The sequence below is a fragment of the Mirounga leonina genome, unplaced genomic scaffold (genome assembly GCF_011800145.1).
Source record: "Mirounga leonina isolate KUSES-001 unplaced genomic scaffold, KU_Mleo_1.0 Mir_173, whole genome shotgun sequence".
In the NCBI taxonomy this organism is placed as follows: domain Eukaryota; kingdom Metazoa; phylum Chordata; class Mammalia; order Carnivora; family Phocidae; genus Mirounga; species Mirounga leonina.
The window spans coordinates 77,686,915-77,708,710 of NW_023270447.1; the positions used below are offsets into that span (position 1 = coordinate 77,686,915).

The 21,796-nt window shown below is 59.5% G+C and overlaps 1 protein-coding gene across 1 annotated transcript in view; it reads right to left on the minus strand.

The window, feature by feature from the left end:
- The window catches only part of EPHA8 (EPH receptor A8), a 21,903-nt gene extending 694 nt beyond the window's left edge, over nucleotides 1-21,209 (minus strand). Inside the window, exons 1-13 of the mRNA XM_035020221.1 lie at nucleotides 20,597-21,209; nucleotides 13,318-13,473; nucleotides 10,913-11,248; nucleotides 6,741-6,865; nucleotides 6,501-6,663; nucleotides 5,171-5,264; nucleotides 4,017-4,084; nucleotides 3,014-3,178; nucleotides 2,648-2,833; nucleotides 2,266-2,327; nucleotides 1,508-1,717; nucleotides 537-686; nucleotides 250-440 (exon numbers count right to left, since the gene is read on the minus strand). Coding sequence (XP_034876112.1) covers nucleotides 250-440; nucleotides 537-686; nucleotides 1,508-1,717; nucleotides 2,266-2,327; nucleotides 2,648-2,833; nucleotides 3,014-3,178; nucleotides 4,017-4,084; nucleotides 5,171-5,264; nucleotides 6,501-6,663; nucleotides 6,741-6,865; nucleotides 10,913-11,248; nucleotides 13,318-13,473; nucleotides 20,597-21,194 — 2,504 coding nt within the window. The 5' untranslated portion in view covers nucleotides 21,195-21,209. The remainder of the gene's footprint in view (nucleotides 1-249; nucleotides 441-536; nucleotides 687-1,507; nucleotides 1,718-2,265; nucleotides 2,328-2,647; nucleotides 2,834-3,013; nucleotides 3,179-4,016; nucleotides 4,085-5,170; nucleotides 5,265-6,500; nucleotides 6,664-6,740; nucleotides 6,866-10,912; nucleotides 11,249-13,317; nucleotides 13,474-20,596) is intronic.
- Nucleotides 21,210-21,796: the final 587 nt, after the last annotated feature.

The window sequence follows — 21,796 nt, forward strand, 5'->3', positions numbered from 1 at the left end:
AGGACAGGGGTCAGGGGCCCAGGAAGCTCAGGGCTCAGGGGCCCAGGTAAGGCAGGGGTCAGGAGCCCAGGTAAGGCAGGGGTCAGGGGTCCAGCCTTGACAAGCATCAGGGGACAAGGCAGGTCAGGGCTTTGAGACCCCAGCTAGGTGTGGTCCCATTGTCAGGGCTGACACTAAGTCTGGGCCTTATCTGGGGAAATGCTGGGAGAGCAGCTGGGCTTGGGCAGAGCTGGGGTGGGCCCCAGGCACCTGTTGACAGTGGCAGTGGCCCTGAGACTCTCAGGGCTCTGGATGAGGGCATCGAGGACACTGACGATCTGGGAAAAGCGAGGCCGCTGGGCCCTGTCCTTCTGCCAGCAGTCAAGCATGAGCTGGTGCAGGGCGCGGGGGCAGCCCATGGGCGCAGGCAGGCGGTACCCCTCCTCCACGGAGCTGATGACCTGGGGTTGGGGGGGCAAGCACAATGCTGGGCTGGAGGCCGCCCGCCCCCTCCAATGTCTCACGTAGCCTCTGCCCAGCCGGGATCCCGGACTCACGTCACGGTTTGTCATGTTCCAGTAGGGCCTCTCCCCATAGGCCAGCACCTCCCACATGACCACACCAAAACTCCACACGTCGCTGGCCGAGGAGAAGGTCCGGAAAGCGATGGCCTCGGGGGCCGTCCAGCGGATCGGGATCTTGCCTCCCTGCAAGACACACACAAGTCCTGAGGGCCTCTCCATAGCCCGAGGCGGGGAGCCGAGCGCTGGGTCAGGGCTGGGAACTGGGCAGCCCAGGAGCGGAGCCACGGCCTCCACCTGCCTAGAGCCCCTGTTCTGCTCGGGGGACCCGTACTCATGGCTATTTTGAAGACTGAGCGAAGGAAGTGTGTGGTGTGCCTGGAACATAGTAGCTGCTCAGTAAGCGCCAGTTAGTTAACAGGCTGATGCCCCGACAAGGGACGAAGCCCGCGGGACATGGCTTGCTCATTATCTCACTGCTCTTCCTTCCTTTCCTTCTTGTTTGTTTCTGTTTTTGTCACAAAATCCTTTCTCTAAGGGAAACCTCGTCCAGATGCTCAGATGCTCAGACCCCGAGGGAAGCTTCTCACTGAGGCAGGGTGGGCAGGCCCGAGCCCCGGCCCACTCAGCCTCCTGCCTTGAAGGTGGCCCCCAAGGCTTCTCTCGAGAAGCCCGCGTCTCTATGGAACAGGTTCTGCGGACACTAGTGTTTAGCCAATCCTTACAGACAGATGTGCAGTGGATTTGTGATTCAGACAGACACGGACCCTCCCAAAACCTCCCAGAGACTGAGTGACAGTGGGGACCAGCCCTGGTGTCTCTCCAGGCCACCCAGTATACAGGCAAGGTGGGAAAGGGGGCTCCCAATTCCCAGAGGGGGAAACCGAGGTACAGAGAAGAGGTAGGACTTGCCCCAGGTTGAAGGCAACCCCAACATTTCCAGCTTCACCTCACTACGTGTGGGGGAGCCCTCCCCAGTCCCACTGGGAAGCGGGGGGACCACGCACCGTGGTGGTGTAGGCTGCGTCAGGGTCGTCCTCCAGCACCCGGGAGAGCCCGAAGTCGGACACCTTGCACACCAGGTTGCTGTCAACCAGGACGTTGCGGGCAGCCAGGTCTCGGTGGACGTAGCCCAGGTCCGAGAGGTAGCACATGCCGGCCCCCACGCCTCTGAGCATGCCCACCAGCTGCGCGATGGTGAACTGCCCGTCGTGAGTCTGTAGGGGGACATGGCTGGGCTTCAGCAAGGCTCACGCCGCTTGCAAAGTATCTTCACTTCTTATGAAGCACGTTCCTGTTTCAGCTCCTTCTCATGGTCTCGTTTACGCTCAGAGCGACCCTGAGAGGGAGGTGGGGCTGTGATGACTTCTTACCCATTTTGCAGAAGGAGAAATGGAGGCCCAGAGAGGTGAAGCCCTGGGCCTGAACACTCAGCAAATAAATGACAGGGCGGGGGCTGGAGGCTAGCCATTTCCACCACACCCGCCATGCCTCCCAGCTGGCTGGGGCACTGGGTCTCCACGGAGGCACCCCTCTTAGCCTGTGTGCAGGGCAGAGGACCCCATGCTGCGGAGGGCCCTTCATGTGAAGGGGGGGCTGCAAGACAATTTGATTAAGACCCCTCCTTATTCCTCACTCCCCTACCCCAGGTCCACTGGGTCCAAGCTCCTGCGGGTGTTTGGAGGCCTGACGTTATCTCCCATCACTCAGACTGAACTTCCCTACCCCCTCCCAACCCACGGGGAAGGCAGGGTGGGGCACACACCCGCAGGAAGGCGTCCAGAGAGCCGTTCTCCATGTACTCGGTCACGATCATTGCCAGGCGGCCTGGGGAGGGGTAGAAGGAGGGGGTGGCTCTTGGTGGGGGGATCAGGTCTGTTGATCAGAGACCCCAGGAACATGGCCCCTCTGTGAGCTGCCAAGAGGTGGGCTAGCACGGAGGGCTTCAGGGAGCCTAGGGTTCCCACTGGGGTCCCGGCCTCTGGCCCCCCTCCCCAACCAAGTCATCCGGGGACCTGAACCAGGGGGATGGAGGGGGGACAGGGGCAGGGCAGGGGCAGAGCACGGTGGTCCAGGGATGGACCCAGACTTCTGTCCTGGGGCAGGAGGGACCTTGTAGGGTGAGGCTGCTCTCGCCTGGCACCTACCACGGGTGACGACACCTTCCAGGCGGATGATATTGGGGTGGTCAAACTGACCCATGATGGACGCCTCACTCAGAAAGTCCCGCCGCTGTCTCTCGGTGTAGCCGGCTTTGAGGGCCTTGATGGCCACGGGCACGTCCCGCTGCCCCGGCACCTGCAGCCGCCCACAGCAGACTTCCCCGGACTCTCCTGTGGGCCCCGAGTGGGGCAGGCAAGGGACGGCTGTGGGACCCTCCGCTCTGCACCTGGACCCCGGCACTCCCCCCTTCCCCAGCGTGTGCTCTGTGATCCCCCCTCGCCCTGCCCTGGGCACCCCTCCCCCAGGCACCCCTCTGTGCTGTCCCCACCTTCACAACCCCCAAGGCTCACCAGAGCCGATAATCTTCTCGATGTGGATCCTGGAGGCTTCAATCTCTCGGGTGAAACTGCGGCCCGCCCGGCCTGGCTCCTCATAATTGTGGGGTTCTGCATAGAACGGGGGCTGTGGGATCTTCCCCGGGGGGTGGTGCAGGGGCAGGAAGACAGGTGGGGGTGCTGAGGGGCCAGGAGAGAGGGCCATCAGTGAGACGCAGGAGACTATCTCTCGCAGCATTCCGTGGGCCTGGGATAGGTCTGGGGTGGGGCGTGGAGGGTAAGGAGCGTCCCCAGGAAGCTCAGGTTGTGGGGGCAAACAGCAGGTGTCCAATACGTGCTGACCAAGTGAAATGGGCTCTCTATGGAGGAGCTATGGGCTTTCTAGGGGACTTTGGGGTCTCCAGCGAGTTCTGAGCATATCTGTTGTTTTGGGGGGGTCACTTCTAGAGTCTTTAAGGTCTTTTTAAATTGCTCTGGGGTAGAAATGTAGCAAAAACGTTTTCATCACAAACGCCAAATTTGATTGAAAGGAGTTCTTTAGAAAATTGCGTTAAGAAGGATTCTGAAGCTGCACGAAGCTCACTGAGAATCGGTCCCAAAATTTATACTAATGTCTACCACGGGCACAGACATGAAGCACAGAGGTAGGCTCTCTCCTATTTGCCTCGTTTTCTGGGGTCTCTGCAGGGTCCTGGGAAAGCTCTCTGTAGCATGGGTTCTTATCCAAGAGAATATGACACGCCGCCTCCCAAACTGTAGGCAAAACTGTGTTTGAGTGCACAAATGTGTGCATTTCCGGGGCAGAGGATTTCTAGCATCCTTGCTGGAGTCTGCCAACCCAGTAAGGGTGAACAGCACTCTGCCTCTGAGGTCTCGGGGTTCTGACATCCTGCTATCTCCGGGGCTCTCGTCTTTTCCGTGGGCACCCTGCTCCTCCCCACCTGTCCCCTCCCCAGACCAGCGCCGGCTCCCACCATGACCTCCTCTCTGCCCCATGTGCCTGGGCCCCTGCACTCACCCTGCCCATTCTGATACTGCATCTTCTCCTCGTCCGAGTCCTGGAAGGCTTTGCTGTAGCCGCAGTGCCTGTGGAGGGCAGCCCTAGCCTCAGCCCTGACCCCATTCGGGGACAGATCAGAACCCCTCCCTCCTAGGGGAGTCCCCGCCCTCAGGCTCTCAACCCGGCTGGAGGGTGACATCTCCGACAATTGCAGTTTACGAAGTCAAGTGCGCTTGGCCCGCACAGCAGTCTACACACCATAAGCCCCATTTTACATGAAACCACCCTTGGGGGGTGGGGACAGGAGGCTTCTGGTATTTATAATACTGTGTGACCTTGGCCAGCCCCCTCTCTTCCCTGGGCCCGTGTCTCCATGTACAGGACGATGCTTCCAGGCCTCGCTGACTGGGCTCCTAAGCCCCCACGAGGCACAGTGTCCTGTCTCCACCTCTCTCTGGGATGGAGTGGGGGAGGGAATGATGACTTTAGTTTTTACAGACCTGGGTTTCTGTCCCAGTTCTGATATCTACTTGGCAGAAGAGGCCTAACCTCTCTGATCCCCAACTAGCTCACCTGCAAAGTGACACCAGAATGTCCGCATCACAGGATTAAATGAGGTGGAGGAGGTCACCTGGAGGGAGTCCCCGTGGGCCTGGCAGGTGAGTGGATGTGGTATGGCGCCAGGGAGGGAGAGTCTGGATGACAACGGGCTTTGAGGCTTGAGCGACCCCACGAACAGTGGTGCCATGTCCTGGGGGGAGGCTGTGGGAGGTGCAGGTCTGGGGGTGCCAGGAGCGGGTCCTCAGGGGAGAGGTCTGTGCTAGTGACAAAATGTCAGCATGACAGTGGGGTTCCTAGCCATGGGCCCTGGTAAGGTCACTCAGAAAAGTTGGCCCCGGCTGAATAGGGAAGAGAGGAGGGTCCGCGACAAGCGTGGGGTCCTCCAGCCTTCCGAGGCTGTTTCGAGAAGAGGGGCTGGCAGGGATGGAGAAGGGCAGGGCATGGGGGCAAGACGAAAGTGTTCCACGAGGGAGGAAAGAAGAACAGGTATACCCGGAAGTGAACCCAGACCTAGGTGCAAGGGGACCACTGTCTTGGTGGGGCTTGGGACAGGCTGGAGACACAGGGCTCCAGAGGAGGGCCTTCGGGTGGCAGGGACCAGGACCACCCACCTCTTTTTGCAGATCAGCAGGAGCAGAAGCACGACCAGGCCCGTGATGAGCGTCAGGCAGATCCAGACAATGGTCCGGGTGTCGTAGCGGGGCCCTAGTGGGGGGAGAGCAGAGTAGGGGAACCGGCCTCTCAGGCCCAGGGATCTGGTGGCTCTCCCGGGTGGGCCCGGTGGGCAGCATCCTCAGCTGTGAGTCAGCCCTGGGTCAGGGTCACAGGCCGCCTCCTCCTCTGCCCCCACCTTCCCCTCTACTAAGCTGCCCCTTCAAGACCCTGCTGCCACCGGCTTCCCGGCTTCCCACCCCGGTGTCAGCACTTCCCGGGACTGTGTGAGCCCCAGAGAAGCTCTAGACTTCTCTGAGCCTGTGTTTTCCACCTGTAATGTGCCTGTCCTGCCTATTATTCAAACAGTAACAAAGCCAAATGTGCTGAGAGGTGCACGTTCCAGTCCCAATTACAAGAGATCCTAGTATTATCTTCAGTTTTTAGACAAGAACACTGAGGTTCAGAGACTTGGGGAACTTACTCAAGACCACACAGTAAATGGGATGGAGCCGGGCAGGATTCCGAGCGGGGCAGTCTCAACAAGGTGTCAGACCTCAGAGCACCTGAGACACACCATCAACTCGGCCTTGAACCTTTCAATCCTAGCACCACACCCTGGAGGGTACCCCAGTATAGAGAGCATAGAGAAGACTCCAAGAAGCCGGAGATGGGGGCAGGGCATTCCCAAGCTTGAATGTGCCTCAGAATCACCCTGAGGCCTTGATAAAACCTGAATTATTGGGCCCCCACCCCAGGGTTTCTGATTCAGAAGGTCTGGGGTAGGGCCTGAGAATCAGCATTTCCAAAACCTCCCAGGTGCTGCTGCTGGTCCCAGCCCGTGCTGTGAGAACCACTGTTCTGGAGCCTGGGGGCAGGAGGAGACTGGGGAAGGGGCACGGAATTTGTCCCCAGACTGACCAGGTTCAAATCCTGCTCTGCTGAGTGACCTCGGCCAATTCACTCTACTGCTCTGGTCCTCATTTTCCTCATCTGTGAAATGGGGATGTGGATAATGGCAACTCACTGGAGGGTCTCTAGGACAAGCATAAGTGATCTTGTTGGCAAAGGGCACCATGATGCCGGCCAGACTCACTGATAACTCAGTGACAGCCAGTGTTTGGTGGGCCGTCCCTGGCTCCGTCACCTTGGGCAAGTTACCTCCCTTCTCTGGGCCTCTGTGTTTCACCTGTAAAAATGCCACTCCAACACAAGCACCAGCTTGGCCACCAGGGCCCCCGGCACCTGGCCTGGCCCAGCTCCCTCGCCCTCCCCGCTCCCCGCACTCACGGGGTTTCCCGGTCTCCACCTCCATGGCCTGGCTGAAGCGGCCGCAGCCGGCGGACGTGCGGGCTCGGACCTGGAACATGTAGCGGGTGCCCGGCTTGAGGCCCGAGACGGTGGCCCTGGTGGTGACAGCCTTGAGGGTGGAGTAGCTCTGCATCTCCTTGTCCTGCCCAGGAGAGGGGTGGTCAGCCCAGGGTCCTCCCGCCTGCTTCCCCTCCCCCTTCTGCCCTTCCCCGCTGGTACCTTCTCGTAGTACTTGATCTCGTACTCCAGGATGATGCCATTGGGCTGCTCTGGTTCCTGCCACAGCAGGGAGACGCTGGTCTGCCCGGCCCGCTCCTGGCGGATCACCACCACCTGGGACGGGGCTAGGGGACGGAGGCCAGCCGCCGTCAGATGGGTGCATCAGGGATAACAGAGACTGGTCTCTGTCCTAGGGATGCTGGCTTGGACCGTGCTCACCTTGCCAACTGTCCTGCCCGCCCCCCCTCCCCCGTCCAGGGGAGCCAGCACCCTCCAATCCTCCTAGCAAATCATCGGCGGCCGCTCTGGTTGCCCCCCTGGGGGCGGCACAGCCTGGCTCTGCTCTAGGATGCTGGGGCTACCTTGACCCAGACGATGCCCGACTCCCCCAACTTTCACTGCCTCCTCCTTCTCGCTGGCCAGGCCCATCCCCTGGAAGAATGCTGGACCCCCCCCCCAGCCCCCGTCAAGCAGACACTCTCGCCACCCTGGGGCCCCATCACCGGATGTCTCTATCACCAAGGGCCTGGGGTGGGGCAGGCTCTCAGGAGTACCTGAGGAAGAGGAAGGAGAGGGGAAGAAGGAAGGACCCCGTGTCCTCACTGCCTGGGTTTGGAGGGTAGGACGGCAGCAGCTCTGATACTCGGGGAAAGGCCGTGAGCTGGGCACACCTGAGCCCCAGGATTCCTGTGTCACACCAGGTCACCCGTTCACCCCCTCACACAGTGACTGAGTCACCCCTTCCCTCCTTCCCTTCTGCGTTCACTGCCCCTACTCCCGAGGTGAGTCTGCTGGAAAGTGCCAGATACAGCTGGGTGCAGCCAGGCTGACTCTCTGCCCAACACCTCCCCTGTCCTCCTATCTGGGCATCCTGTCCCCCCCTGCACCCCCCACCCACCTGGAGCTCCCTGAAGGCAGGGGTTACACAGGGTAGGTGCCCACCAAATGTTGCTGGGTGACTTTGATGTGAAAAAGAAAGAAGTAACTCCAGAGTTAAGTTGGAGTATGTGGTACCGGGCCCCTATCAGCCTGGGCATCGGGCCTGGGTCACAACCCGGCCTCCTCTGGCCGGCTGGCTGGGACCGTTACTGCCTGGGGTGGCAGTTTCCCCATCCAGAAAGGGAAGCCAGCAGCACCACCTGCCTGTAGGTGAGGATCTGATACTGCCAGCAGTATGTGGGTGCCCCTTAAAAAACAAAGAACTTTCAAGGCAAGAGGTGCCCTGTGAGGGGACCGGAGCACAGAGGTGGGAGGGAAACAGGGTGGGGGCACCAGAGCTGCTCCAAGGAGGAGATGGCTGTAGAGAAGGGGGACAGAGAGGAGGAGAGGGGAGGAAAAGGAGGAGGGGAGGGGAGGGGGAGGGGAAGGAGAGGGGAGGCCCTGCAGTCCCTGAAGCCAGGCCTCACCCATTCGCTCAAGGCTGTTGTCTGCCCCAGGCCCCCCCAGAATTCCTGAATGCCTTCCGCATGCATTGTGGTCCACTAGGACCTGGGGATCCATAGTGAGCAAGGCAGCCCTCAAGGAGCTTATCATCTATAGAGAGACAGAAAGTAAATAAGAAAACGAATCGATACGTAATCACAGGAGGGACAGGAAAAAGGCACGGCGTGTGATGGAGCAGACTTTGTATGCACAGGAGGCTGGGGGAAACGGGGCCATTTTAGCTGGGGTGGTCAGGGTGGGCCTCCCCAGGGCTGGGATGACAGCAGAACCGAGGACTGAAGGAACCAGCCCCCCAACATCACAGAGAGGAGCCTGTCGCTCTGACGGAAAAGGCCAAGGCACGGAAGGGCTCCGTGGCCGCAAGAGAGGGACGGAGGGACGAGAGGCTGGTGTGGAGGCAGGGAGGGAGCCAGGCGAGAGTAGGTGGGTGAGGCTGGAGAGGTGGGCAGGGTGGGTGGCATGGGTGCGCCCTGGCCTGGCCCTGGGAGGGTCTCAGTGGGATCTGAGCTCAGGCTGAAGCTGGTAGAGGGCTCACGTGTGACCAGACCTCACTTACACTTTTAAAGCTCATTCAGGATGTGGTGTGAGACGGCATCACGGGGCGAGGGGGAGCGGGCTCCTCGGGTTGTCCAGACAACACAGGATGGGGGTGGGGATGTGCTGTGGACTGGACTGTGTCCCCTCCCCCAAATTCATACATTGAAGCCCTAACCCCCAACTTGATAGTATTTGTCGTCATGGCCTTAGGGGGATGATTAGGTGTAGATGGGGTCATGCAGGCGAGGTCCTCCCTGTGGGATTAGTGCCTTTGTTAGAAGAGACACCGGACTTCTCTCTTTCTCTGCCTTGTGAGGACACAGCCAGAAGGCAGGAAGAGGGTTCTCACTAGAAACCAAATTGGCCAGCACCTTGATCTTGGACCTCCAGCCTCAAGAACTGTGATCAATACATTTCTGTGGTTTAAGCCCCCAACCTATGGTATTTTGTTAGGGCAGCCTGAGCTCAGAGAGATGGATCAGAAGGAGGCTGAAGCGGAGATGGTCACCTGGAGGGAGGCCCAGTGGGCCTGGCAGGTGGGTGGATGTGGTACGGAGACAGGGAGGGAGAGTCCGGATGACAATGCGCTTTGGGGCTTGAGCGACCCCACGAACAGTGGTGCCATGTCCTGGGGCGGGGCCTGTGGGAGGTGCAGGTCTGGGGGTGCCGGGGGCTGGTCCTCAGGGGAGAGGTCTGTGCTGGTGACAAAATGTCAGCATGACAGTGGGGTTCCTAGCCATGGGCCCTGGTAAGGTCATTCAGAAAAGTTGGCCCCGGCTGAATAGGGAAGAGAGGAGGGTCTGGGACAAGCGTGGGGTCCTCCAGCCTTCCGAGGCTGTTTCGAGAAGAGGGGCTGGCAGGGATGGAGAAGGGCAGGGCATGGGGGCAAGACAAATGTGTTCCGCGAGGGAGGAAAGACCAGGGAGAGAAGTCCCCACTGCATGTGGCCAGGTGGGGACACTGAGCTTCAGTGGACAGCTGGGGAAATGCGCCTGACTGGAGCTGCCTGAAGAGGCTCACAGAAAGAGGACGCAGAGAAGGCCACACAGACAGCTCTTTCAGGAAGGTTCCCTGGGAAGAGAACGGGTCTGGTGGCTAGAAGGGAGCGTGCCTTCAAGGGAGGGTTTTTCTCTCCGTGATGAAGCATACTGATGCTGTCAGAAATGGTGGTGGGCTCTGGGGCTCCCCCTTACCCCCCCAGCCAGCCACCCGCCCCCGTCTCCCTGGAGACCAGTGGCAAGGGCAGGGCCATAAGCACCAGACACACAGGCCTATTCCCACCGTGTCACCAGCCCCGGGGACAAGGCTGGGCACTCTCTGGGTGCCCTACAAACACTGGCCGGATGAGAGTCCCTCAAGTGGGTGAAGCCCTGGCATCAGAGAGGGGGTGCCCTGGGCTCACAGTCGGGAGTCCCCTTTCACTTGGGGGCAAGACAGACTTGGGTTCGAATCCCAACTCTGCTACTTCCTACGTGGTGACACAGAGCCTTGGTCTCCCCCTCGGTGACACGGTGAGGTTTCTGTTGGGCCAGGGACGGGGCGAGGGCCACAGCAGTCCTAGACGTGTGCTGGGGTGGCTGTTGATGGCGAAGCTGCCGTGGGCTGGTGGGCTCTTGGGTCGGGCCGTCACTTGACAGGCAGGACCCGCCAGAATTGGGAAAGAGAGGGGCTCCAGGGGCTGAACTCAGCCCAACAACTGGCTAGGAACCCAGAGATCAATGGCTGCTGTCCAAACCAATGCAACTAAATCCATCCCAGGGGCAGCGGTGGCAGGTGTTCTGGAAAATGATAACCGGAGTGATTTTATCTTTTAATGACATTTATGGAGCAGGGACCTTGGGCCAGGTGCCAGGCTAAGCATGTTCATTTCTCCCACTTAAGCTTCATCCTGGTACCCAAGGAAGGTACTGTTATTGCCAAAGCACCAGGGAAGAAACAGAGGCGGAGAGAAAGTTCTGGAACCTACGAATGCCGGGCCAGCCTGTCTCTGACCTGGCTGGCTTCCTCCCACCTACAGGGTGTGTTCTACTCTTCTAAGGGCGTGGAGAGCCTGGAGCTCCGAGTCCTGGGGAGGAAGGCAGGGCCAGGGGAGACAGGCCCTCGCCCGGAAGGCCACAGGGAGCCCGTGATCGCACTCGATCCCGCCGGGGCCAGGAGCCGGGGCAGCTGCGGGACAGAGCCTCTCCGCCTACCTGCCTGGTTCGTGGTGATGTTGACGACAGCCGCCCGGCGGGGCTCGGGGCTCAGGTCGGACACACCGTTGACGGCCTCGATCCAGAAGGAGTAGTTCATGTGGGCCAGCAGGTTGGCCACCATCAGACTGGCCCGCACCAGGCTTGTCTGGCGCGGCACGAAGCGGGGGCCGCCCCCGCAGGTCTCGCAGTGGCCCAGCGCCCAAGGGCAGCGGTGGCACACTGCGTTGTACGTGATGTCGTTGCGGCCGCCCGGATCCAGGGGAGGGGCCCATTCCAGGGTCACGGATGTGCCGTTCACACTGGAGATCAGATTCACCGGTGCTGAGGGTGGCCCTGGGGAGCAGAGAGTGACTGGTGGCAGCGGAGGGCATTTATCTGGGCTGGTCCAGCCCCAACCCCCCATCGGGCCAGGGGAGGGCTGGGACTCCCCCGTGATATTTCGGGGGGGGTCCTCAAGGGTAAGGTCATGGCCTTCTCCAGCCTCTGAGAGCTCCCTAACGGCAGAGGTAGCATCAGACTGGACCACAGGGTCAGGTCTGTGTCCAGAAAGCTAAGCCCTTGCCCCTCACCATCCCACTGCCAGACCACAGGGATCCCGGGTTTGTGTTTCCCAGTTTCCATCCAGAGCAGGGTGAGAGGCTGGCAACCCTGGGGGGTGCCCACAGCAGCTACCCTGGGTGTGAAAGGCCCCTGCCATTTGCGATCCACACTGCACTCCTTAACCCCTGTACTGGGTTTACTGGGCACATCACTGAGTACTGCTGTGGAGAGCAGTGGAGGAGCCGGGCAGCCCGGCGGGGTCTCTGCAGCAGGGTGAGCCCACCCCCACGGAGCCCCAGTCTGGGCAGTGCAGAGATTCTGGAGAGCTGGGGCTGGGGGCTGGGGTAGGCTCCTGCGGGTGGGGATTTGAGTCTGGAGGACATGGGAGGCTGTGGGGAGCCCTGGGATTTAGAATTTCAGTTCTCAGCATCCCAGGCAGGGACTCTTAGATCTTATGAAAATAGAAGGGAAGAATCTCAGAATCCTAGAGAATCATAGAATCTGAAGGATATGGAATACTAAAAGCCTAGTCTTCTGCAGTCTTAAGATTTCCAGAACCTGAGGGCACCGAATTGTGGATTTGGAGGAAAACTGGAGTCTGGCTCTCTGAGTACAAGTGTCCATGACCTAGAGCGGGGCTCACGTTGCCTGCGAAGCCCGCAGTAGTCACCATGTCACTCAGCCACCCTTTCTGCCCTGGCAGGTCCCACATGGGGTAAATGCATGGGTCTGGACAGAAGAGGGGAGGGAGGGAGGGAGACAGAGTGTGTGTGTGTGTGTGTGTGTTTGTGTGCGCACGCGTGCACCCACACTCTCACCTGCCATGTACAGGGAGCCTGGGGGCTCGGCGTGATGGAGGTGGGGGGAGAGGGAGGTTGGGGACTGAGGCTGGGATGGACCGGGGGGCGGAACAGGTCAGAACCGTGAGAAGCGCCCGTCACCCCACCCCAAGAGACCGGGGTTGGCAGATGGGGTGGGCTGAGCTGGGATGGGAGTGTGAGAGGCCCCTTCAGGCCCTGTGAGCAGGACGCCGAGATGGTCGCGCAGCCCGGCAGGCACGTGCCAGAGCCCCTCGGAGTCCCCTCAGGTACACAGGGGGCGAGCACACGGGAGCACACTTCTCCAGGCCCACACGCCTCCCCTGCAGGGCCAGCTGTCCACACGCAGAACCCACAAGGCACATTCAATCAAGCTCTCCGGGGAGGTGCACACACCCCCCTAACAATCCTTTACACCCACACGGGCACAAGACTCCGATGTTCACACTCGAGCCTACGCACGCTACGCAGGCATCTTCTATGGGAGCAGCTGCCGACACAGACGCACGTGTCATCCTCGCTGCAGGTGTCCCAGGGCACACACACAGTCCGACACACGCACGCCCTCATCCAAGCAGGCAGCCACGCATATTCCTGATACACACCCATGCACGCACAGCCCCCCACACACTAAGGCAGCTCTGAACGGTCCATCGGGGATGACAGCGATCGGGGGGCTCCTCTGGCTTGCCCACCCCAGCTCCCGGGACATCAGTATCACTGCCGGGCCAGGAGACGACCAAAGGCTCCTCTCATCTGCCCTCTGAAGCAGAGAGGAAAGACAAAGGGAAGGAAGGAAAGATGTCCCTGGAGAGGTGACAGGTGATATAGGACAGGAGGTAGGGACCCCCTCCCAGAGAGGTCAAGGCCACCCCTGAGGAGTCAGAGCTAGAGTCATCCCCCCAACCCTATGTAGGCCCCTGGTCCAAGACAGCCACCCGTCCCTGCCTCACCCCCAGAGCACTGGCTCCCTGGAGTCCTGGGAGCACGGGGTCCTGGCCCGGTCTTGGTCTCCAGGATTTTGGGGCTCAGGGCGGTACTCACGGGTGCAGGCTGCAGATGGTGGGTCCAGGGCTGCGCGGTAGTAGCTGAGGTCACAGCGGCAGGTCTGGGCAGCGGGGGCTGCAGAGTGGCTGTGGGGAGGGCAGCGGGCGCAGAGCTGGTCCCCAGGGGCCGACTTGTAGAAGCCCAGCTCACAGGCTGCGGGGGACAAGGCGGCTTCAGAGGAGTCAGCCGGGCCGCCCTGGCCAGCCCCGGGACAGCTCTCACTCTGACCCAGGACTTCCAGAGGGATCTCCCAAGGGACATGGGTGCAGACCCTGAGCATCACCCGGTCCCACCCTCATTGGCAGATGGAGGGACTGAAGCACAGAGAGGGCCTGTGACTTACACAGGGTTGCACAGCTAGTGGGGGACAGAGCTGAGGCGAGTCCCAGCCCCGAAGTCGGCCCAGGAAAGAGCCTCTTCAAACCAGAGTCACGTCTCCTCCAGGGGCCCTTCCTGCCCAGGCCCGTCTCCAGCCTCAATCTGTCCATCACAGGACCCCGGTCCCTGAGTGAGACACTGCCTCGGATGTGGGGGTCAAGAGGCTAAGCACCCAAGGGTTGTGACTTGGGGAGAAACGAAAGCTGGAAGGGAATGGGGTGGGTGGCAATGTGACCGGATAAGAGACCCAGGTGATAAGACCCCCATAAAAGTACAGATTCCAGGCCCCACCACGGCCACCTGGTTAGAAGAGCCAGGCGTGGGGCCTGGGACTCTCTTTTCCAAGCTCCCAAAGCAATGACTACCCGGAATCTCAGGTTCCCGACCCTCCCAGAGCCTGCGTCACTGTTACCGTGACAGGGACACACCTGTCCTGTATGTGACCCTCTCCCCAGCCTCCGCCACACCTGCATCATCTCTCACCTGGATGCCCCGGCCTCCAGCCTTGCCTCCCCAGCCCCGCCTGCCGGCCTGACTGCCGTTCATTCAAAGCAGCATTCATGAGCGCCCACTCTGTGCCAGGCACTGATCCGGGTGCCAGAGACACAGCCGTGAACGAGATCGACATGGTCTCTGCCCTCGGGGACTCAGCCTCTTTGAGGGAGAGACATACAGTAAATGAGGCTGTGATCATTTCCAGGAAGGAAATAAAGCGGGTGATGTGGCAAACGGTGAGTGCTGGGAGGAGCTACCTTCCTGGAGAAGGAAATGATATTTGAGTCTTGTCTAAAGAATAAGAACAAGTCAGCCTTGCAGGGAGTGGAGACTTTCTAGGTTGAGGAACTCCCTAAAATGACTGCCAGTTCAAACCCTCACGGGCCCCCCAGGGCCTGAACAGCAATGCCCGGCATTCGAAGCCCTCCTGCAGCCTCCTCCAGGGTCACCGCTCCCTCCCCAACTGCAGGCCGAACTAAAGGACTGGCCATTCCCCACATCCAGCAGTTTGCTTCCTGCCTCAGGGCCTTTGCATGTACTGTGCCTTCTTCCTGGGATGGCTTATCCCTTTGGTCAACCTGTTGAACTCTTCCAAGATTCATTTTAATTGTCCCTTTGAACGAAGCCTTTCTCTACACCTACACACACACACACACACACGCACGGAGGTACAGAGAGGCCACCGCTCCCTGCCCTAATTCTGCAGCCCCTGCTCAGGACCACCACCTATCACACTATAGCTATACTGTTTTATCTGTATGTCTGACTCACCTCCTAAACCAGAGGTGTTTGTGGGCAGCTCCTTGTGAATAAGGGCAGAGCTGCCTTATTCATCTCAACGTTCCTAGTGTCTGGCTCAGAGCGGAAGCTGTCAGCACTTGTAGGAGTTTTCAAGGTGAGCTAATCCTCCCATTATCTGCTCTGGACAGAGTGCGAGCCCGGGAGTTCAGGAGGACCGAATGCCACCCAGCCGGGCGGCTCCCGGCTGCACCATGGACCTGACTTCCTTTGCAACAGGGACCACCGGGCAGTTTATGGGATTTCTATCCATTAAGTCCCATTCTGGAAAACTTGGTGCTTGAGAGAAGCTTCGCTTGAAAAGATGTCATGTCATTTAAAAAAAAGAATCTCTTTATTATAATAGCTAAAATCAAGTTGATTTGTAAAATTCTCCCAGCTCGAGAGAAAACCTGGAACCAGGAGGAATGACTCTGCCCTCACATTTGCTTCACAGACTCAGAGGCCGCAGAGCCGACGGGGCCTACAGGCTAGAGAGCTGAAGGAAATGTACCTCCGCTTTGAGACTTCTTCCCTCCCACCTGGAGAGACCCCAAGACATCTCGGGCCTGACAGGGGGCTGGGAGCTCGGGGTTGTAGGGCTCCAACCTGACGCACTATGATCTCACTTCCTCCTCCCAGAAGCCCCCCCAGGAGACAGAGTCCTGGGGCAAGCGGAAGAGCCTTCCTTGGGGCCTAGGAAATCGGGCTTTGCACTTCATCAGCAAATATTTGTTCAACCCGTTGTTGAGCTGAATGACAGTAATCCTCACTGTCATGATCAGATCCAGGTCGATTAGCATTTCAGGGACCGTTTGCTCATTCTGCCCTGCATGTATTCCTTCCCCCAAATTTATTGAGCTGCTACTATGGAGCCGAGATAAGCAAGAGCTGGTCCTGCTTTCAAGGAGCTGTCTGGGCCGTGACAGGCACACAGAAAACATGTGGTGACACCTTGGTGCGATCTGTGGCATGAAGGAAGTGTGGCGAGATGGCCCACGGTTCCTGAGTCCCTACCGACCACAGAGTTCATCTTGTTCTCGTCAGTTAAGAGCAGAAACTCGGGAGCAGGCTGCCTGGGTTCCTCTTCTGGTCTGACCCCTTCACCTAGGCTATGGGACTTTGGGCAGGTTGCTGGGCCTCAGTTTCTTCATCTGTAAAATGGGGATAATAATAGGACCCACCTCCGAGGGCTGCTGCCAGGGTGACCTGAGTGAGCACATGTGAATTCACGCCAGGACCGTGCCTGGCACTTAGTCACAATGCTGTGTGGTGGCGATAATACATCTCTTTTGGAGTACCTTGCCCAAGGCTCCCCATTGGGCCAGAAGGCAAACCCAGGTGGGGAGCCTCTGGGGCCCGGGCCTTTCCCCCACCAGCCTCTCAACACGCGTCCAGGGCTTAGAGATGACCCGGCCTTCCTGCCGCTCGCCAGTGGGTGGTTCTCACACGCTCTGCAAATACCCATATGGCTATAACGTGTCAAAGCCAGATTAATCCGTGCAATGAAAATAAAATAATCTTTAATAAGAATACTAATCACCAGGCCTCGGGGAGCCCGGAGACCTGGAGACAGAGCCGGGAATTAATGGCTGAGACAGATGGAGCAGCTCTGGGCTGGGGCCCGGCCCTGCCCGCCGACCCAGGGCGCTTCCGGAGCCCGTGTGCCTGGCGAGTGGGCCGAGTGCCAGGCAGGGCCGCTGCCCCTGCCGAGGGCACCTTGCCCAGGCCGCCCGCCCGGCCGGCAGCTGCCTGTGGCCCTACCACCTCTCCCCGCGCCCCCACCAGGAGCCTGAGACTTGACAAATAAGGTGTCTGCCGGTGGATGACCAAAGGAAATTAATTCTAAATCAGATTTTAAACACCGTCAGGAAGGCAAAAGAGCTTGGCGCTCATGTTCCCCCTCCGAAGCGAGACTCTCTGATATTTATAGAAAAATGATTAGGGCCTCCAAGGGTGGTTTGTATTCTGCATCCAGGTGATGGGAAGGATGGCAACCAGGGCTTCAGACTCGGGGCTGCAGCTCTGTTGGGTGATGTTCTGAGAGGTCTTTCCCCTGCCCAGACTGGGGGGATGGGGGCTGTGGCCAGCTGTGGGGACAGGTCACGGGGCCTGGCACTGTGTCGTGAGGGGGGCGCTCTGGTTGGGAGCTTTAGGATCCAATCGACCACTCCTATAGCAGTGTGCCCTTGGGCCAGTCACTTGAGCTCTCTGGGCCCCCACTTCCCCACTGGTAAACTGGACGGGCTCCCCATGGCTCTGACGTCCTTCTGCGGGTCTCTGAGGCCTGAGGGCAGCCTCGGTAAGGCCTCACAAAGCCCTGTGACTGGCTTGGTCCCTTCTGGGCTCCGCTGTCTTCTCTGTGAAATCAAGTGCTCCCTGGCCACGTATGTGCAGAGCTGTTGAGGGTGAAAGCAGGGGGAAGGGGACCTGCAGGCTGGGAGGGTGGCCGTCGCCGTGTGGGCTGGTCCCTGCCGCAGGCCTCAGGCTCTGGATCCCCTCCTTTTGCTAGAAGGAAGGCGGTGGGATCAGGCTGGGCAAGCCGGGGCCCCGGAGCCCAGCCCTTCCTCCTCAACTGTTTGCTCAGAGACAACGGCCTGATGGAGAAGGCCAGGGGGACCCACGGTCCTCAGGGTGTCCCTCTCAGGTTGGTCGGCGGCAGAGGGGAGCTGCAGCTTTGAGAGGACAACTCACGTAGCCCAGAAAGGCACCCCACTCTGTTCCCGGCTCCTGCTTGGTCCTCAATCTCGCCATTCTCGGGCTACCCACCCAAGGAGGGGTGGGGTCAGGGGCCCCCGGCAGGGCCGCCAGCCGGGGCCTCCCGTTGGTGGAGGGGCTCAGTGTCAGACCCGTGCTGCTTCTTCCAAGGAGGTTACACAGACAATCCCAGAATCCCACTCACAGGAGTGAGAGAAGTCTCTCCTCGTGCGACTTACCACTGGCATTCCGTCCCCAAACCTCTCTGCCTCCAGCGCATTAGGAATTAATATTTTTTATAAAACCTGTAATTATCCTGCAACTGGCATAATTATGTTGCATTGTGATTTCAATGTAAAATTCAAAATATGCTGCAATTTCCTAACCCTGCATTAACATTTCTTTATTATTTTTTATTAATACGCCAGCAGGGCCAGGCAATGGGAATGGCCTTGGCCTCTCCCAGCCCTGGGAAGGTCCCGCTGCTCGGGACTTGGGAGCTTTTACCAGGAGTCCTGTCCTTGACTTGCTGTGGGGCCTGGGGCAAGACACATTCCCTCTCTGGGCTCCACTTCCCACCCCGGTCAAACAAGGGGCTGGAGTAGGCCCCAAGACCTCTGACCCCACCATCAGGAGGACCAGTCTCCCTCCCAAGGTAAGGGTGCCCCACTGCACGCTGGACAGACAAATGGCTCCCTTGCGCTGGCTGGCCAAACCCAGAGTTGCCGTCAGTGGCTGACCTTGAGCAGGGATCCACTGACCAGCTGGCCTGATTATTATGGCCTATGCTGTACTAGTTAGAACTGTTCTGCTGTTACCCCAGGGAACGGGGAAGCGGGATTTGGCAGAGGGCTCTATTGACAGAGGAAGCAGTTCAGGCCTCTGGAGGGAGCCAGCCTGGGATCAGAGCCCTACTCTGTGATTTAGGTTGAAGGACTCAGTTTGTCGCATCTGTAAGATGGGGATATGCCACCTAGCTTAGAGGACTTCTGTAAGCATGAGAAGGTGTGTGAACTTCCCGAGTGCAGGGACTCCCTGTGCCTAAATTCCAATGCCTGGGACACACCAGATGCTCAATAGAATGAGTAACTGCCATGACAAGGAGAAAGTGCTTATTAATGTGCCTCGTACGTGGCAAACACTCGAAAATTGCTGCTGAGGGACTTTATCGTCCCCATCAGGAGGGGGTGCTGGAAGCCAGCTCTGGTGGGGAGAGCAGTCAGGCTGGGCCAGAGATAAGCTAAATGCCTACACGTGGCTCCCAGCAAGACAGACCCGACTCAGGTCCCAGCTCCCTCTCACCAGCTGTGAGGCCTACGCAGTGATGCTACCTCTTGAGCCTCAGTTTCCCCATTGGTCAAATGGATCTGTAACACCTGCCTTGCTCCAGGGAGCAAATGAGTTGATGTGTGAGCCTCCCTTTGTGAGCTGCAAAGGCACTAGGGATGTTGGTTATCATCCAGCAGGGAGCTGAGAAGTGCAGGGATGACTGTGATGGGAACCAGAAGAGGCTGGAAGCCTGGGAGCCTGACAAATGAGGCCACAGGGGGCAGAACAAGTCCAGAAACAGGCGAACGTCACAGAAGGTGCTTTGGAAGTTAGGGTCCCCTAGAGGTGAAGGCTAGTAGCAGTTGGGAGTGTGAAGGACTTCTTACGGAAACCGGAGAGCCCCAGAGAGGGGCTGGAAGGGGCCTGGTGGCTGGATAGAGTATCCTGATCCCAGAGAACTACCCTGAGCACCACCCGAAATTCTCGGCCTGTGCCCTACTCCGCCCTGTGAGCACCAAGGGGTCTTTCCTGCCCGCTTGGGGCTGAGGGACGGGCCCCATCCCAGGTCCTCTCTGGGGCCAGGCCCCAGCCTCTCTGATCCCTGCCTAGGAACATCCTCCCCCACCCCAGAAGACCAGGGTTCCCAACAGCAGGCTTCACTAAGCTCTGAGTGCTGAGCAGCCACGTGTCCAGCCCCCCGGGGAAGCCATGAAAGGGCAGAGGGCAACCAGCTGAGGCACCAGCTGTCTGTCCAACCAACTCTCACAGTGTCCCCGGTGCTTGGGATACCCCTGCTACACCACACAGTCCAAGTGTGACACACACACTCAGCCTGGGGTCTGGGCCCTGCTCTTGGCCTCTGGCGTGGGAACCCGAGCAGCGCGCTCATGGGAACAGGTGACATGCTGTTCCATCTTCAGCCTTCCTCTTCTTAAGGACCTTGGCTGTCCTTTCCCACAGTGGGTCCCTGGGTAAGATCCCCCTAGACCCAGGCAGGCCGGTTCAGGTGGCCCAGGGACACACCTAGACAGGGCTCCCCGGGCATCCCTGCCTGCACACCTTCCCAGGGGCCCCATGCTGCCCTCCTGCACCCAGGGACTGTGGCCACTTCCCTCCACTCAAGTTCAGTGGTTTTGAGCATGGACTCCAGAGCCAGACCTCCGGGTTCAAATCACAGCCCTGCGGCTTCCTAGCTGGGTGCCCCTGGGCAAGTTGCTTTGCCTCTCTGTGCCTCAGTCTCATCTACAAAGCCAGGATAACAGTAGCTTCTATTTCATAGGGCAGCTCTGGGGACTCAATGAGTTAACACGTGAAAAGTGCCTACAACGATGCCTGAGCTAAGTTAGCTCACAGTATTGTCCCCTCACGCAGCTGGACGCCCAGTCCTGCAGGTGTCCTCAGAGGTACGTCTCCACAACACCCACAGAGCCTAGCACCTGGCTGTCGTGTGTCTCCCTGTCTTCTCCCTCCCCTGCTCCGCACACGCACACGCACGCACCGCCTGGTGTATTTGCTGACATGGAAATGCTGGAGGGTCACCCCTCTTCCCAGATGCTGTTGCCCCCCAGCGCATGCTGCCCGCAATGCCCCCCCACAGCCGGGCAGCCCCCTCCCGGACTGAGCCCCAGGCCCGCTGGCCGCCCCCGCACGGCCCGCTCACCCTCACAGGCATCCCGCCGCTCCTCGTAGCCGGCGCTGCACACGCACTTGCCGATGGGCACCAGCCACTCGCCCTCAGCGCTGCAGTACATCTTGGGCGTGTCCCGCTCCTCGGAGTGCCGCACGCACTGGCCCCGCACCTCCACCAGCGAGGACGAGTCGGCACCCGTCACCGCCTCCGAGAAGGCAGCCAGGTTGCGCACCATAGTGGGGCACTTCTTGTAATAGATGCGGAGAGACAGGATGGCGAGGCACGCGCCGATGTCCTGGAAGGCCAGGTAGAAGCCGCGCTTGCTGAGGGGGCCCACGCCGCGCACCTCCGTGTTCAGCTTGAGGCGCCGCACGCCCAGGTCGGCACCCGTGAAGCTCTCGTCAGCTGCGATGGTGTCGATTTTGAGGAACTGGCTTTCTTGCGTGCTGGCGCCCAGGTCACGGTCCGACTCCAGGTAGTAGAGGTTGAAGGTCTCCTTACAGGTGCCCAGCACGCCGGGCATGCTGTTGCAGTCACGCAGGGTGAACTTGATCTCGGCGTAGACGCGCCGGGCGCCGTCGCGGGGCACCCAGCTCGTGCGGAGCCAGTTGTTCTGGTTGGGGCTCATGACGTTGCAGACCTGGTACGTGTGGATGGGCTGAAAGGACTCGTCCACCTCGTTGATGGAGTCCCACTGCGGGCAGAGAGAGCACAGCGCTGAAATGAGCGTGAGCACCTCGCCCCCTCCTGCCAGTCGTCCCTGCCACATGCGCACAGGGCCGGGGGCATCCCTGGGAGGAAGACGGAATGTTCTCTGCCCTTCAGTTGCTGACCTTCTACTGGACCACGACTATGAGATGTGATCCCACAGGTGCCCCATCCTTCCGAGAAAGTGTTATTTGCTGCAGTTTACTGATGTGGAAATAGGTGCGAGCCCCACGTCTGAAGTCACCCAGCTCGTGAGTGGTGGAGCCAGGACTGGAATTGATTCCAAAGCTACAAAACCCAACCTTGTGTCTATATGGCAGCTCCAAACACTCCCAGGGTGGGATGTTGCCGGGGGGTCAGCTTTGCTTGGGTAAGTCAGGGAGCCCACGGGTCCAGTTTCCGTATTATATTAGTTGCCAGAGGGATCCTTCTAATGCATGGACCTGACTATGCCTCAAATCCTTCAGCAAGGGAGTACCAGTGGGACACCTGAATGTGGTGGCTTCTGTGCCAGGTCCTGGC